The sequence below is a fragment of the Paroedura picta genome, chromosome 11 (assembly GCF_049243985.1).
Source record: "Paroedura picta isolate Pp20150507F chromosome 11, Ppicta_v3.0, whole genome shotgun sequence".
NCBI classification, from domain to species: Eukaryota; Metazoa; Chordata; class Lepidosauria; order Squamata; family Gekkonidae; genus Paroedura; species Paroedura picta.
The window spans coordinates 65724842-65741997 of record NC_135379.1 but is presented as its reverse complement, the minus strand read 5'-3'; the positions used below and the strand labels follow the sequence as shown (position 1 = coordinate 65741997).

The following is a 17156-nucleotide window of genomic DNA, read 5'->3' as shown; positions in this document are numbered from 1 at the left end:
ATATATATATATATATATATATATATATATATATATAAAAACAATGCAGTAAAAAGAAGTGGACAAATACTGTGTTGTTAGATGGTCAAATTTTCAGCATTCAGAGGCTGAAAAATATATTTCAGGACTCAAAATGTGATCTTTGTATCACAAGTTATAGAAATGGTTCTTGTCTCTTGCTATTTTTCAAATAGTTTCCTAATTATTTTGATGTAAATAGTAAAGTTAGGATGTTTGCACAAAATGGAATCCGAGAACAGCTCTCATAACTGGCTTCCCACTACATGTTTGGAAATGCTAGCGGGTTTGGGGTTTATTCCCCAAAGCGATGCCACATTGGGGTGAGTGGAGATGCCTGAAAGCTCCTGGAGGAGTCCCCTTCCAGCTCTTTGATTCTATGCCGTAGCCTAGTAAGGCACCGAAAACTATGGGAGCTCAGAGCTCAAAACAAGGAAATGGCATTGTGCTGTTTCCCCCCCTGTGGTTGTTAGGTGGCTTAAAGTCCATGGATCAGACAGGTCTGTTACAGATTCCAGTAATATGAGATATGACCTCCTGCTTTTGTCTGGTCAGTGGTGTAGAGTCTTCTGCCTTCTACAAATAGGCTTCATCCCAACTAAGGCAGCAAAGGTTTGGGTGCTGTTGCCCATGGCCTGCTATGATCACTTGTATGAGTTAGCTGGAGAAAGAAGGAAGATAATGACATCTTACACTCAAGTAATGAAGAGTTTATTTTTTAAAACTGTCATTCTGCTAGCTATTGTTGTTATTCTGTCTGACCTATCGTGACCCCATGGACAATGATCCTCCAGGCCATCCTGTCCTCTACCATTCCTCGAAGTCTATTTAAGTTTGCACCTACTGCTTCAGTGACTATCCAGCCACCTCATTCTCTGTTTTCCCCTTCTTCTGCCCTCAATTGCTCCTAGCATTAGGCTCTTCTCCAGGGAGTCCTTTCTTCTCATGAGGTAGCCAAAGTATTTGAGTTTCATCTTCAGGATCTGGCCTTCTAAAGAGCAGTCAGGGCTGATCTCCTCTAGGACTGACCGGTTTGTTCGCCTTGCAGTCCAAGGGACTCGCAAGAGTCTTCTTCAGCAGCAGAGTTCAAAAGCCTCAATTCATTGATGCTCGGCCTTCCTTATGATCCAACTTTCGCAGACATACATGGGAAGACCATAGCCTTGACTAGATGCACTCTTGTTGGCAGGGTGATATCTCTGCATTATAGGATGCTGTCTAGGTTTGCTATAGCTTTCCTCCCTAGGAGCAAGTGTCTTTTAATTTCTTTGCTGCAGTCTCCATCTGCAGTGATCTTGGAGCCCAGGAAAATAAAATCTGTCACTATCTCCATTTCTTCCCCATCTATTTGTCAGGAATTGAGAGGGCCGGATGCCATGATCTTCGTTTTCTTGATGTTGAGTTTCAAGCCAACTTTTGCACTCTCCTCCTTCACCCACATCAAAAGGCTCTTCAGTTCCTCTTCACTTTCTGCCATTAGAGTGGTATCATCTGCATATTTGAGGTTGTTGATATTTCTCCCTGCAATCTTGATCCCAATTTGTCACTCATCTAACCCCGCTTTTCTCATGATGTGCTCTGCATACAAGTTAAATAGGCAAGGTGACAGTATACAGCCTTGCCAAACTCCTTTCTCAATTTTGAACCAATCAGTGATTCCATGGCCGGTTCTCACTCTTGCTTCTTGACCTGCATATAGGTTTCTCAAGAGACAGATGCTCTGGAATTCCCATCTCTTTAAGAACTTGCTACAATTTGTTGTGCTCCACACAATCAAAGGCTTTAGCATAGTCAATGAAGCAGAAGTAGACGTTCTTCTGGAACTCCCCAACTTTCTCCATGATCCAGCATATGTTGGCAATTTGATCTCCAGTTCTTCTGCCTCTTCGAAATCCTGCCTGTACTTCTGGAAGTTCTCGGTCCACATATTGCAGGAGCCTAGCTTGTAGGATTTTGAGCATAACTTTGTTAGCATGAGAAATTGTATAGGTGTGGTAATTGGAACATTCTTTGGCATTGCCCTTCTTTGGGATTGGAATTTAAACTGACCTTTTCCAATCCTGTGGCCACTGGCGGAGGAGCTCTCTTTTGCAGGCCCTGTAGAACTGTTTAGGTTCTGTCAGGGCCCTGATCTCCTCTGGGAGCTCGTTCCACCAGGAGGGGGCCAGAATGGAGAAAGCTCTGGACCTGGTTGAGGTCAAGTGGGCTTCCTTGGGTCCAGGGACCACCAGGAGGTTGGAGGTAGTAGAGCGCAGAGCTCTCTGAGGAGTGTAGGCGGAGAGGCGGTCCCTCAGGTATTCTGGGCCCAGACCGCGTATGGCCTTAAAGGTGATAACCAACACCTTAAGCCTGATCCGGAATTCAACTGGGAGCCAGCGCAGCTGCTGGAGGATGGGCCAGATGTGGGACTTCCGAGGTGTTGCTGTGAGGACCCTGGCAGCCGCATTCTGGACTGGTTGCAATTTCCGGATCAAGGATAAGGGCAGGCCAGCGTAGAGTGAGTTACAGAAGTCCAGCCTAGAGGTGACTGTCACGTGGATCACTGTGGCCAGGTGTTCCGGGGCCAAGTAGGGCACTAGTAGCTTGGCTTGGCGAAGGTGGTAAAATGCCAGCCGAGCTACCATCATGATCTGAGCCTCCATTGAAAGGGAGGCATCAAGTATCACTCCGAAATTCCTGGTGGAGTGGGCCACTTTTAGCTGTACTCCATCCAGATTGGGTAGGCGCTCTTCCTCACTTGGACCTTTCCTGCCCAGCCACAGGACCTCTGTCTTTGAAGGGTTGAGCTTCAGACGCCAGTGGGAGTGGCGATCATTTATATTGCAGGCATTATGTACTTGAAAACTATGAGTAGCTGTTTCTGTTTACAAAAAATTTCATCCATAAATTCTTAAACCAAGTTGCAAAGATTGTATAGAGAAAATTATGAGTGTGGCTTACTGGTCTCCTTCATTTGATGTGTGGTGTTTCTGCAATAGGAATCATGGCTTCGAGGAAATTACCTGGTTGATTTCAAGCACCATTTCATGGGTCATTTTCCTTACTCATTCCAAGAAACAATCAAGCACAGAAAGAAGGATTCCTTAAAAAGGTATGCAAGGAGATAATCTCCTGTCAGTGATGGTTAGCAGAAGCTGGAGTGATAGAGTTCCCTGGTGAAAAGATGTAGGAATTTTCCAAACAAATAAGTAATTCTCTGTCCACGTAGTGAGCAGCCCAGCAAGTCATTAGAACATTCCCAGGCCCTTGTCTTATAACACTAGAAGCATTTAAAAGTATAAACCAGTAATTCTGAGACTCTGTGTTCTAGCACCATTAAATATGTATGTGTGCCTGCTATGGAGTACACACAGTCCTGAAACTGTCAGCTACTTTTTGTTCTTCATAGATCTCTTCCCCTTTTATTGGAGACTAGATCTAAAGCCCATTTTATATTGAAATAAAATGGGCGCTAGATGTCCCCCCTCCCCTGGGGCAAGCCCTAAAGGCTCCTGCATTGGCGGTTCTGGGCGCGGCGTCATTGGGGCCGCAGAAGGCTTCTCCCCCCCCCATCTCCGGGAACGCTTGTGCCGGGGCAGGTGTAGGCCGTGCAAAGTGAGCTTACCAATTTCGTGGGCTGGGGGCTGCAGAGCGTCCAGGAGGCACGGGGCCGTTGAGTCTCGGGCGGCTGTGAGGCAGGCAGGCAGGGTGCGGCGCGGGCGTGTTGGGTGGCGTGGGGGAAGGAGCGACGCATGCGCCGAATGGTGCGCATGCGTGATTCATTCCTTTGTTAGTGTGGCAGGAGCGCAGTTCGGACAGGCCGCGGCGTGGATGGCCCTGCAGAAGGGCTCGTCTTGGTGGGCGGCTCTGAAGGCGGTACGGGGCGGACGGCGCAATGTTTGGGGCATCGTGGGGTGCGGCCATGGTCAGGGGAGGTGCGGCAATGAGTCGGCGATACGAACCTTGCTGCGGGCGGGCTTGTGCGGCGGTGGCGGAGGTGCGTGGCTGGGAACGGAGCGGCGGCGGCGTGGCCGTTGGGGGGGCGATGTTGGCGCCATTCAGAGGCTGTGAGGGTCTGGCGCGGAGGTAGCGGTGAAGGCGACGGACAGGTGGCGAAGCGTGTGGTGGGTCTGCGGGCGGCGGCTGGGTGGGACGGGCGACTGTCGTCGGGCTGGGAAGGGCGCGGGAGGTCCTGGGCGGCGGCGAGGGTGCAGGGCCGGTCTTGGGGGGAGTGCTTGTCGGTAGGGAAGGGCCATGGCTCGGTGGCGGGAAAGGAGCAAGGCAGCCGCACTACACGCGCCTCCCAATTGGCCACTTGGCCCCTGAATGGCACTCGGAGGGGGCCAATCAGGAGTCGCTTCACGGCTCCTGATTGGCCCTCTCCAAGTTTTTATCCCAGACAGGTCCTGCCCTAACTCCTCCTCAACAGCCCTTACTGCTTTATTTAGTCTGTGGCGCCTGTGGCGCCACGGGCGGTTTTAAGATGTGTTGGTGATTGCACTGGGTCTTTAGTACTGTCAGGATCAGATGCTCTTGACTCCTGCCATGATTTGTATTTGACCTGTGTGACTCCATCTTGGAATGGAACCTTTGTATAACCCTGAGCTGTCTGCTTTTGCTGTGATTTAGTCTCTGCACATATTTCTGCTGGGCTGTGTTATCTGGAGGAGAGGAACTGTCTAATACCCAAGGCCATGGTGGCCCAACTATCGCTTGGAATGGCACCCGCGCTGGCACCTGTGGGAGGGGGGCTCCTACTCCCTGGGACTGTGCAAATTTGGGCGGGAAAGGGAAAGAGTAAAAGTGCTTGCTTAACACGTATTGACCAAAATCGAATATGAACGTTGAGGTGTGCTGGACTGCTATCAATAAAGCTTTCTATTAATCAGAAGCAAGTTGTTAGTCTGTCTGCCCTTGACAAGTACTTTTGATTAGATGTCCTCTTACTTGAGATATCTAAATAGTCTTGTGCATCTCTTGTGGTTCCATTAAAGCATTTTTCTTCCTTAAGTAATGCTGAAGTGTTAAGGCTTTCTCAATATTCACAAAACCCTTCTTTGTCTTCCGTCTAGCAAGAAGTACTGCATGACACCTTCAAATAATGTTGATCATCTCTTGTTAAATTTGACCTTATGTGATATTATGGTCTCATTGGCAAGTTCTACAACACTACAGATGGATTCTCATTGGCTAGATATGATCCGAAAGTTTGTAATAGAGACTCTTGAAGATGGTTACAAGTTGAACTCTAAGCAGTTGAATAAGTTGCTGAGAGTGACTTGGAGGCTTTGGCAGATACAGATAAGCAAAGGTAAGGGTCACACAGTCTGCCGCATTTTTTTTCTTTCTTTTGTTGCGTTTATGTAGCTTTTAGGCTGTTTGCATTAGTCTTCTCTGTGGAGAATCCCAGGTGAGTCTAGAGCAGTTGGCCCAAGTTTGGAACAGAAGAAATGCTGCCTGGTCTCTTAACCATAGGAGGTGCTGCACAAACCATTCCCCTAGTGTTGGGCACAGCTGTTTGCGCCTGAAGCAGCCACCGCCGTGCCACAGGGGGAGGGGAGGCGCGGTCGTCGACGAGCCAGCGGGCGCACACATGAAGTGCCCAACTCTAATTTCCCCTCTCCACTTCCCTTTTGGAGGCTAACTGTGGCTAGTATGCTAACTAGTGTTTTTGATACAACCACAGCTGTTGTCATATTGGGTTCTGTGAACAGGAGCTCCCCCTCACTGGCAGTCTTCAAGCAAAGGTTGGATACACACTTTTCTTGGATGCTTTAGGATGCTTTGGGCTGATCCTGTGTTGAGCAGGGGGTTGGACTAGATGGCCTGTATGGCCCCTTCCAACTCTATGATTCTAACAATTCTAGAAGCAGATCTTGCAATCTGGTTTTGACTAACTTAACTGGGGGCAAAAACCTCAGAAGTGTTAAGGGAGAGGCTTGTGATCCTACAGATGATTACAACCTTCTGTAACTAAGAGGTTCTTGAGCATTAATCAGCACTAACTTCCTGTTTGTAGAGTTGCTCAGCTCCCCACTTGAGGATGTACAGAGATGAAATATTCAAATAACTTCCCCCTGTTGGAATGAACGGTGATGCAGCGATTAAAATAGTGCCTTCTGCTATTTTGCTGCTGCCTGTTCTTGGGGTCGCTTCTCCTGCGTCTTTGTACTCTTGCAGTTTTAAGTATAAATTATATGTGTGGAAGTAGGAAAGGAGAGGGGACAGTGTTCCTCCTTGCTAGTTAAACCCCTTTGAGCAAGGGCTTCCTGTAAATCACCCTGGTAACTGACTGCCACCACTTAGGATCTCCTGCAAACATCTAGACTGACCTGCAGAAAAGTGACACTTCTGTGACTGGTCTAGTGTCACCCAGCAATCTCCCATGGCAGAATGGGGATTGGATCCTGGCTTTCCTAGGTATTGTTCAGGGCTTCAATCACTATACTGCACTGGCTGCCCAATCAACTCAATAAATATATATGAAATCAGGACAAAAGGCCTGGAACATTATGGTGCAAGCACACACATTAAATCAATCATAATATAGCACGGGAAGAAATAAACTGAGACTTGTAGCATAGTGCTTGTATATGCTTGGAATAGAATAGATTGGTCTCACAAAACAACTCCAAAATAATACTTCAATGTGCCATTCGTATCTTGATTACACAGGTCTTCTTGAGCTGCTTAAGGTTAGTAGTTTATTTTGCTGCTCTTGATACAAATGAGTAGGATGAGACTTCCTGTAATAAATTCATTTTACTGAAAGAAAGTAGGTTGAATTCAGCCAGCTTTTCTGTTGGTGAAAAGAACAGAGATTTGTTTTAGACTCTTATTATGAACTAAAATAGTAGTAAGTATTGTTGTCTTCACTGTCAGGAATACAACTGTTGGTAGTTTACCCTTGTAGAATAAATAGTTTAAAGATGCTTTCTGTAAACCCCCCTCCTCCAATGATTGCTGTTTGCAAATTCAGTGCTTCGCTGTGAAGCACATTCATATCTCACTATCTCAGTTGCTTGGAAGATGTTGGTCTCGTGTGAGGAGGAGGAGAGCACAAGTGCAGGCCTATATCTCCCAAACATTTACAACATTGTATGTCAGCATGAATTGCAGTGCCAGGAGATGGCTTAATTAACTTACAATATCATCATGCACACATCAGTTCATTGCAGTTCTGTATTGCTTCAAGAGATAACATGTTTGCTTTTTGTTTTTCTGAATGCGTTTTTTCCTAGAAGTTGTTTTAAATTGGTTTAAATCCTTGTCGAAATTAATGGAACATTTCAATCTGAAACACACACAGAGTGCAGTATCTTTGTGCTCTGGATGGAATCTAAAATCCACTTGTGTCTCGTCTGCATTGCACAAGTGGGAAGGTACTTCCTCTTGTGCAAGAAGAGTTTTCCCCTTCGTACTCAGCCTTCTGCACTGCATCCTGGATTTATTCCTCAATGTTTTCATACCCTCAGTCATGGCTTTTCAGGTGATATAGAGGGCTGCAGTACAAAGGTAAAGTGACATATTCATTTCACAAGGAGATATTTCGATCCAATCCATGGTAGCATAAGGTACCAAAAAATTTATCTGAACTTGTTCCCTAAATCAAAGACAATGTAAAATTTTGATTTCTCCCTCCAGTGACTTCTGAAACACTAATGAAAGCCGTTTATACACTCTACCAGCAAAGAAACCTTTCCTTTTCTGTGCGTACCTTGCTTTTGAAATTTTTCAACAGAGTTTATCAAAAAGAAGAGTTGAATACTCAGGCAAACAGGTATTTGTTCTTTTTTAGTTTTCTGTTGAATTGTCTTTTTTGTTGTTGTTAGGTGCGAAGTCGTGTCCGACCCATCGCGACCCCATGGACAACGATCCTCCAGGCCTTCCTGCCCTCTACCATTCCCCAGAGTCCATTAAAGTTTGCACCTACTGCTTCAGTGACTCCATCCAGCCACCTCATTCTCTGTCGTCCCCTTCTTCTTTTGTCCTCAATCGCTCTCAGCATTAGGCTCTTCTCCAGGGAGTCCTTCCTTCTCATGAGGTGGCCAAAGTATTTGAGTTTCATCTTCAGGATCTGGCCTTCTAAGGAGCAGTCAGGGCTGATCTCCTCTAGGGGTGACCGGTTTGTTCGCCTTGCAGTCTAAGGGACTCGCAAGAGTCTTCTCCAGCACCAGAGTTCAAAAGCCTCAATTCTTTGACCCTTGGCCTTCCTTATGGTCCAATTTTCACAGCCATACATTGCAACAGGGAATACCATAGCCTTGACTAAACACACTTTTGTTGGCAGGGTGATGTCTCTGCTTTTTAGGATGCTGTCTAGATTTGCCAGGAGCTTTCCTCCCCAGGAGCAAGCGTCTTTTAATTTCTTTGCTGCAGTCCCCATCTGCAGTGATCTTGGAGCCCAGGAAAATAAAATCTGTCACTATCTCCATTTCTTCCCCATCTATTTTCTTGATGTTGAGTTTTAAGCCACCTTTTGCGCTCTCCTCCTTCACCCACATCAAAAGGCTCTTCAGTTCCTCTTCACTTTCTGCCATTAGAGTGGTATCATCTGCATATCCGAGGTTGTTGATATTTCTCCCTGCAATCTTGATCCCAATTTGTGACTCCTCTAATCCCGCCTTTCTCATGATATGCTCCGCATACAAGTTAAATAGGCAAGGCGACAGTATACAGACTTGCCGAAATCCTTTCTCAATTTTGAACCAATCAGTGATTCCATGTTCAGTTCTCACTGTTGCTTCTTGACCTGCATATAAGTTTCTCAAGAGACAAATAAGATGCTCTGGTATTCCCATCTCTTTAAGAACTTGCCACAATTTGTTGTGCTCCACACAATCAAAGGCTTTAGCATAATCAATGAAGCAGAAGTAGATGTTCTTCTGGAACTCCCTAGCTTTCACCATGTTCCAGTGTATGTTGGCAATTTGATCTCTAGTTCCTCTGCCTCTTCGAAATCCTGCCTGTACTTCTGGAAGTTCTCAGTCCACATATTGCTGGAGCCTAGCTTGTAAAAATTTGAGCATAACTTTGCTAGCATGAGAAATAAGTGCAATAGTTTGAACATTCTTTGGCATTGCCCTTTTTTGGGATTGGAATGTAAACTGACCTTTTCCAATCCTGTGGCCATTGTTGAGTCTTCCAAATTTGCTGGCATATTGAGTATAGCACTTTTACTGCATTGTCATTTAAGATTTTGAATAGTTCAACTGGAATGCTGTCTCCACCACTAGCTTTATTGTTGCTCATACTTCCTAAGGCCCATTTGACTTCACATTCCAGGATGTCTGGCTCCAGGTCAGTAACTACCCCATTGTGGTTATCAGGGATGTTAAGCTCGCTCTTGTATAGTTCTTCTGTATAATTTTGCCACCTTTGTTTAATCTCTTCTGCTTCTGTGAGGTCCCTACAATTTTGGTCCCTTATCATACCCATCTTTGCATGAAATGTTCATATCTCCAATTTTCTTGAAAAGATCTCTGGTCCTCCCCATTGTATTGTTTTCTTCTATTTGTTTGCACTATTTAAGAAGGCATTCTTATCTCTTCTAGCTTTTCTCTGGAATTCTGCATTCAATTGGTTGTATCTTTCTCTTTCTCTCTTGCCTTTCACTTCCCTTCTCTCCTTAGTTATTTGTAAAGCTTCCTCAGACAGCCATTTTGATTTCTTGCATTTCTTTTTCTTAAGGATGGTTTTAGTTGCTACTTCTTGTACAATGTTGCAAACCTCTGTCCATAGTTCTTCAGGCACTCTGTCTATCAGATCTAATTCCTTAAATCTATTTGTCACCTCTACTGTATATTCGTCGGGGATATGATTTAGTTCATACCTGAGTGGCCTAGTGCTTTTCCCTACTTTCTTCAATTTAAGCCTACATTTTGCAACAAGAAGCTGATGATCTGAACCACAATCAGCTCCTGGCCTTGTTTTTACTGACTGTATAGAACTTCTCCATCTTTGGCTGCAGAGCACATAGTCAATCTGATTTCTGTGTTGACCGTCTGGTGATGTCCATGTGTAGAGTCGTCTCTTGGGTTGTTGGAAAAGAGTGTTTGCTATGACCATTGTATTCTCTTGACAAAATTTTACCAGCCTGTGCCCTGCTTCATTTTGTACTCCAAAGCCAAACTTGCCTGTTATCCCGGTTATCTTTTGGCTTCCTATTTTAGCATTCCAATCCCCCATGATGATAAGCACATCATTTTTTCGTGCTGCTTCTAGAAGGTGTTGTAGGTCTTCATAGAACTGTTCAACTTCATCCTCTTCAGCAGCAGTGGTTGGGGCATAGACCTGGATTACTGTAATGTTAATGGTTTGCCTTGGATTTGAACTGAGATCATTCTGTCATTTTGGGGATTGTATCCCAAGACTACTTTTCCTACTCTCTTATTGATTATGAAGGCTAATCCATTTCTTCTGTGAGATTCTTGTCCACAGTAGTATACCTGATGGTCATCTGAATTAAATTCACCCATTCCTGTCCATTTTAGTTCACTGATTCCTAAAATGTCGATGTTCAGTCTTGTCATCTCTTGTTTAACCACGTCCAGCTTGCCTGACATTCCAGGTTCCTATGGAATAAAAACCTTTACAGCATCGGACTGTCTTTTCACCTCCGGTTACCTCCACAACTGAGCGTCCTTTCGGCTTTGGCCCAGTCGCTTCATTCATTCTGGCGCTACTCGTACTAGCCGTCTGCTCATCCCCAGTAGCATATTGGACACCTTCCGACCCGAGGGTCTCATCTTCCGGCATCTTCTGGCAAAGATACTGGAGTGGTTTGCCATTTCCTTCTCCAGTGAATCACCTTTTGTCAGAGCTCTCAGCTATGACCTGTCCGTCTTGGGTGGCCCTGCACGGCACAGCTCATAGCTTCACTGAACTACGCAAGCCCCCTTGCCATGGCAAGGCAGCAATCCTTGAAGGGGGATGAATTGTCTTAGATACATTGTAAAAATTTTCTGCTGAGAAAAGACCAGGGTCCCTCACTCAGGCATAGTAGATGCTGGTCTGAACTCACAACGGGACAACATGTAGGGATACTGGTAAATATGCATCAATTTCACAAGTGGGCTCTTGGGAATATATTGGCTCTTCTGTAAATACAAGTTAAGTTTGCTGAAAGAGAAGGTGCCTAATATTGTTGGGAAATGTATTGCTGTTCTGGTTTGAATGGAGCTAAATCATGAGAAGAAAAAATGAGATAGTTCATAGGGAGAGAAAACAGGTGCAGGTATTCCATTTGCTCAGCATCAAAAAAGCACAACCAGTGCTTATTTGAGGAACAGCCTGTCTCATACTTTTGCTGTAGAACTTTGATTCCTCTGCCTTTCATTGAAGATTTGAAGATTGCATTCATCTGTTCATATGTTTTAATTAGTGGTGTATAATTATGGAAACAGGAACTTTTTACCATATCTGTTGGGCTTGTGTAGAGCAAAGACATTTTGGAAACGTCCATGTAAAAGATTGTAAAGGTTTATTTGTAGACGGGACCAGAAATATTTATTTAAAGGATTGATAAAAACTTGGAAAAAGGCCACGGGACTTTGTCTTTGTATATGATAACAGCTGTGAGACTCATATGCTCAGAATTGGAAAGCTACAAAAATACCTGCCACAGGGGAGTGACTGGCTGTTGAAGATGTTTGAATTTGATGAAGTGGCTAAAGTTACGTCACCAATAGAGAGAAGACAACGATTTCCTTTATGACTAATGGGAAACCTCTAACTGACTTCTTGCAGGAAAGAGAAAAAAAGATTTAAGGACTTGTGGCTTTAAAGACCAAAGGAAATAAATGTAGAAATAATTTTAATTTTAGTTTAAAGAAGTAAGCTTGGTATAAATTGATAAATCTGGTGTAGATTACGGTTTATGCTCTGGTTGGCTAGAGACTCAAAAATATATTATAAGGAAGTTATGTCTGTTCTTTGCTCCTTTTCTTTTTTTTTCTTTTTCCCTTTTAATCTGTATAAAAAAATCTAATAATTCTTTGCAAATAAACCCACTTCCAGATGTTTTATGTTGATGCTTTTATGCTTCTCTGTGTTTTTTAGAAGCAGAAGTAAAGTATTAACGCGTTGGTTGGCTGGTCTCCCTCAACAGCTTGTTCTCCTAGGCTTGCGAAACCCAGAGCTTTCAGACCAGCTTATTGGAACTATTTATTCCTCAGCATCTCGAGCAAACAAAGAAATGCTACAGAGTTTACAAGCTGCTGCTCCTCGAATTTATGGTAACATCTCTGGAAATTTAAAATTAGAAGTATTGGTGTGTATGTTGGAGGGGGCATAAAGACCACTGATTTCTGAGTAGGCAGGAGCCTAGAAATAACGATTTCAGTAATAGGTGGAAATTATGATTCTGATTCAAAGTTAGCCATCACTGGTGCAGTGGGTTTATTTTCAAGGAAGGAGTCTTGTGCCAGATTATCTTGCAGAACTAGAATGATACACGCATGAAAGTCTGGAAAATACGATTTTGTTGATTTTTCACATTTGAGTATTCCTTGGTAGTCAGGCAACAACTCTGAAGTTGCCTGGAGGAGAAATACCTGCTGAGGGATCGGAAGGCTGCACTGGAAGCTGCTATGGCTCTCCTGCACTCTTTCCTTTCTCTGCATATAGAAATGCAAATATGAGAGAAATACCTAAACATCATTACACCCTCCTAAACCCATCAATTAACTTAACAGATTGATGAAGGATTAACTTTGTTTAGGATTGCAATGGTATGTAGTATTTTCTGTAACTGTTTTTTGTATTTTTATGCAATCTGTTAAGTGGTCAGTTTTAAGTATTTTATATATATTGTAAGCTGCCTTCATCTCTGAAAGAAGGAAGTTGGCTAATATATGTTTTAAACAAATAAATAAAAATAAGCACCTTTGGTTCTTGCTAAGAAAGCTCTCCGTTGGGCACTGACATGTTCTGTAGCTTGATACATGTTTTGCAAATGTTTATAACCGTTTAGAAAGGAATGCAAAAAGTCCAGTATTGATGGGAAGTTTTTGTTCTCTGATGGTTTCAGCTACTTCTGGCTTTTCCGGGTTTTTTTTAGATCCACTAGATGGTGCTGTGGCTCTTCTGCCAGCCGAATCGCAGCAGCACTTAGTCCAGCTTGTTTACTTTTTGCCACATTTGCCGGGCAACCTGCTTGCTTCTCTTAGTCGCTGCTGCATTATGGGAAAGCTCTCTGTGAAGTTATCCGCCACCCTTATTGGGATCCTGCGTATGAGGTAACTAGTTATCCACCTTTGTTATAATGAAGCAGAGGAATTAAGTAGTCTTACATTTTTTTAAAGGGAAATGTTTCAGTGTGTTAGGTCATGGCTTACCTTTTAACTAGGACAGAGGAGGCTGGCCATGTTTTATCTAGGGGGTGGGGGGAAGATCAGCCTTTAGAATCCCTTTCTCATTTATCCTTTCCCCTGCAGTTAGACTTTGCTAGTATATGGGATATTTGGGAGGGGTAATCGCTGGCTTAAATTGTATGTACATTTTCCGAATGACAGAATCACAGAATCATAGAATCGGAAGGGGCCATACAGGCCATCTAGCCCAACCCCCTCTTCAACGCAGGATCAGCCCTAAGCATCCTAAAGCATCCAAGAAAAGTGTGTATCCAACCTTTGCTTGAAGATTACCAGTGAGGGGGAGCTCACCACCTCCTTAGGCAGCCTATTCCACTGCTGAACTACTCTGACTGTGAAAATATTTTTCCTGAGATCTAGCCTATATCGTTGTGCTTGTAGTTTTGTTTTTTTATATTTACAAAAATAGTGTCATATTGGTCATGCTTCTCAGAAATATCTGTGATGTGAAGGTAAATTGAAGTGCAGTGGCCAGGAAAAGCCTGTGGTTCTTTAAGCCTGTAAGTGGCCATGGCTTAGGAAGAGAGGAAAAAAATCATGCAAGTAAATGACTGGCTACGTCACTGGTGACATCAGGAAAGGTTTGGATTTCTGGATCATGGTCTAAGATGTCAGTATGAGGGGCTATTATCAGGAGACAGCGTGCACCTCACAAGGGATGGAAAAAGTGTTTTGGGGAGAACCCTTGCACACCTGGTGAAGAGGGCTTTAAACTAGATCCAAAGGGGGAGCGAGATGCAAATTCAGAACTTGGTGTGATGGCAAGATCTGAAGATGAGAAGATCTCAAATCTACAGGGAATGTTACATAAGCAGGGAACTACTAACTTGTGAGGAAGTTCAAAAACCAAAACCACGAGGCACACAAAGGATGGATTACAATGTCTTACAAACCCTAATGCACAGAGTATGGGAAATAAGCAGGAGGAATTAGTAGTCCTAATAGTGGAAGGGGGCTATGACCTAATAGCCATCACAGAAACTTGATGGGATAATACAATTGGAATACTAGAATCAAGGGGTACAATTTATTCAAAAGCGACAGACAAGAAAAGAAGGGGGGAGGTGTAGCAATATATGTTAAGAATCTTTATACTTGTGAAGAAATACAGGTACCCGAGCATGAAAGTTCAGCTGAGTGTATTTGGGTAAATATAAAAGGAGTAGGAAATGAGAGTGGTATTATTGTGGGGGTCTGCTATAGACCACCAAGCCAGTCAGAGGACTTGAATGAGATACTGCTAGACCAAATTACACAGTTTTCAAAGAGGGTGGAGGTCACATGGGTGACTTCAGTTACCCAGATATATGTTGGAGGACCAACTCTGCTAAAAATACAAACTCTGTTAAATACTTACCTTGCTGACAGCTTCATTCCCCAGAAAATAGAGAGGGGAACCAGGGGCTCTGCTATTTTAAACTTGATTCTCATCAGTAGGGAAGAACTGGTAGATGAGGTGGAAGTAGTGGGAACACTTGGCAGTAGTGACCATGTGCTTTTGGAATTTTCAGTCGTGGGAAAGAGAAAACCTTTACATAGTCGGGTATAGACTGGACTTCAGGAAAGTATATTATAACAGACTTAAAGGTATGTTGCGTAAAGTCCCGTGGTCAGATAGACTTAAAGAGAAGTGAATCCAAGAGGGCTGGGAGTTTCTTAAAAGTGAAATACTGAAGGCTCAATAAGAAACAATTCCCTTGAGAAGAAAAGATGGAAGGAACCTAAGGAAGCCAAGGTGGCTGCATAAGCAGTTGTCAAATGATTTGAGGAATAAAAGAGTCATTTAGGAAATGGAAGGAAGGCCTTATTACTAAGTATGAGTATAAACAAATAACCAATAATTGTAGGGACAGTGTTAGGAAAGCTAAAGCTCAATATGAGCTTAGACTAGCAAGAAATGCTAAACAAAGCAAAAGGCTTCTTTAGTTATATTTCAAGTAAGAAAAAGACTAGGGACATGGTAGGACCACTGCAAGGACAAGAAAGTGTAATTATAACATGACTAGCAAGAAAGCCCATTGCAACCAGGAATGCAATGGGTGCTAGGACCCAGGGGACATGAGCTGGCGCAGATCCTTCTCACAGCAGGAGCCATAGGAGGTAATTAGGGCTCAGGGAAACAAGGGTCATTTGCAGTTTGTGTCTGTCTCTCTCCCTCGCAGCAGAAGCCATAGCAGGTAATCAGGGGTCATTTGTGGTTTGGCGGGGCTCTTTGTGTGTCTCAGGCATCTGAGAGCAAAGTGGCAAGCATCCGGTGTAAGATTGAGGGCCAATCAGGGTGCAGATAGCTTTGCTGGCCACATCCTGATTGGCCCTATTCCATCTTGGACACCCAGGACACTCTTCACCCCCAGGACTGTTTCACAAATATTAAGAGAAACAATGGATAAGGATGAAGAGAGGGCTGAACTGCTTAATTCCTATTTTTCCTCAGTCTTCTCTTGTGAGGAAAATAGTGCTCATTGTGGAAAATACGTAATACAACAGGTGAGAGGGGAATAGTGGTCTAGGATCACTGTTGGGGCAGTCCAAAAACACCTAGTTTCTTAAAATGTAACGAAATCTTCAAGGCCAGATGAATTGCATCCAAGAGTACTAAAAGAACTTGCAGATGTAATCTCTGAACCTCTGTCAATTATTTTTGACACTTGGAGAACAGTTGAGGTGCCAGATTCGAGGTGGGCAAATGTTGTCCCCATCTACAAGAAAGGGAAAAAAAGAGGATCTGGGTAACTATCGACCTGTCAGCTTGACATTTGTAGCTTGCAAAATTTTGGAACAAATAATCCAACACTCGGTCCTTGAGCAACTGGAACTGAGAGCTGTGATTTCTAAGACTCAGCATGGGTTTTGCAAGAACATGTCATGTCAAACCAACCTTATCTCTTTTTTCGAGAAAGTGACTACCTTGCTGGGTCAGGGGATTGTTGTGGACATAGTTTATCTGGATTTCAGTAAAGCTTTTGATAAGATTCCACATGATATTCTTGTTCACAAGTTGGTAAAATGCGGTATGGATCCTAATCCTAACCTCCCAGAGGTGTAAAGAATGGGTGGTATAAAAATTTAAATAAATAAATAATTCTGTCAGGTGGATCGATAACTGATTGACAGATTAAAATCAGAGTCCAATAGCACCTTTAAGACCAACAATGATTTATTTATTTATTTGATTGATTTCTATATCGACCTTCCAAATGGCTCAGGGTAGTTTACATACAACATGGGGGATACATTTATTCAAGGCGTGAGCTTTCGAGTGCAAGCATTCTTTGTCAGATTAAGAATTGACCATCATAACAGTGGGAATATATAAGCAAAAGTTAATCCTGTTACATTAGTAAACTGTGTCACATCATCCATACACAGGCACATGATAATTCCCTGCAAAACCAGATTGTGGTTGACAGATTGTACCCAAAGGGTACTTGTTAATGGTTCAGCATCCTCTTGGAGAAGAGTGAGAAGTGGAGTTCCCCAGGGATCTGTCCTGGGGCATTTGTTGAACATATATATATATTCATAAATAATTTGGATGAGGGTTTAGAGGGAATAATTAAATTTGCAGACGATACTAAACTGGGTGGGGTAGCAAACACAACGGAAGACCAAATCAGAATACAGGATGATCTTGATAGGCTCGAGAAGTGAGCTAAACTGAATAAAATGTTCAATAGGAACAAATGTAAAGTTCTGCATTTAGGTAGGAAAAACCAAATGGGGGAGACTTGTCTTGGCAGTAGCATGTGTGAAAAGGATGTAGGAGTCTTAGTAGACCACACATTG

The 17156-nt window shown here is 43.5% G+C and overlaps 1 protein-coding gene across 2 annotated transcripts in view; it reads left to right on the top strand.

Moving 5' to 3' along the window:
* The window catches only part of TEX10 (testis expressed 10), a 46234-nt gene that overhangs the window by 5606 nt on the left and 23472 nt on the right, over window positions 1-17156 (top strand). For both annotated transcript variants that reach the window (XM_077304625.1, XM_077304624.1), the window contains exons 5-9: window positions 2997-3109; window positions 5070-5308; window positions 7642-7777; window positions 12058-12233; window positions 13058-13235. In XM_077304625.1, coding sequence (XP_077160740.1) covers window positions 2997-3109; window positions 5070-5308; window positions 7642-7777; window positions 12058-12233; window positions 13058-13235 — 842 coding nt within the window. The remainder of the gene's footprint in view (window positions 1-2996; window positions 3110-5069; window positions 5309-7641; window positions 7778-12057; window positions 12234-13057; window positions 13236-17156) is intronic.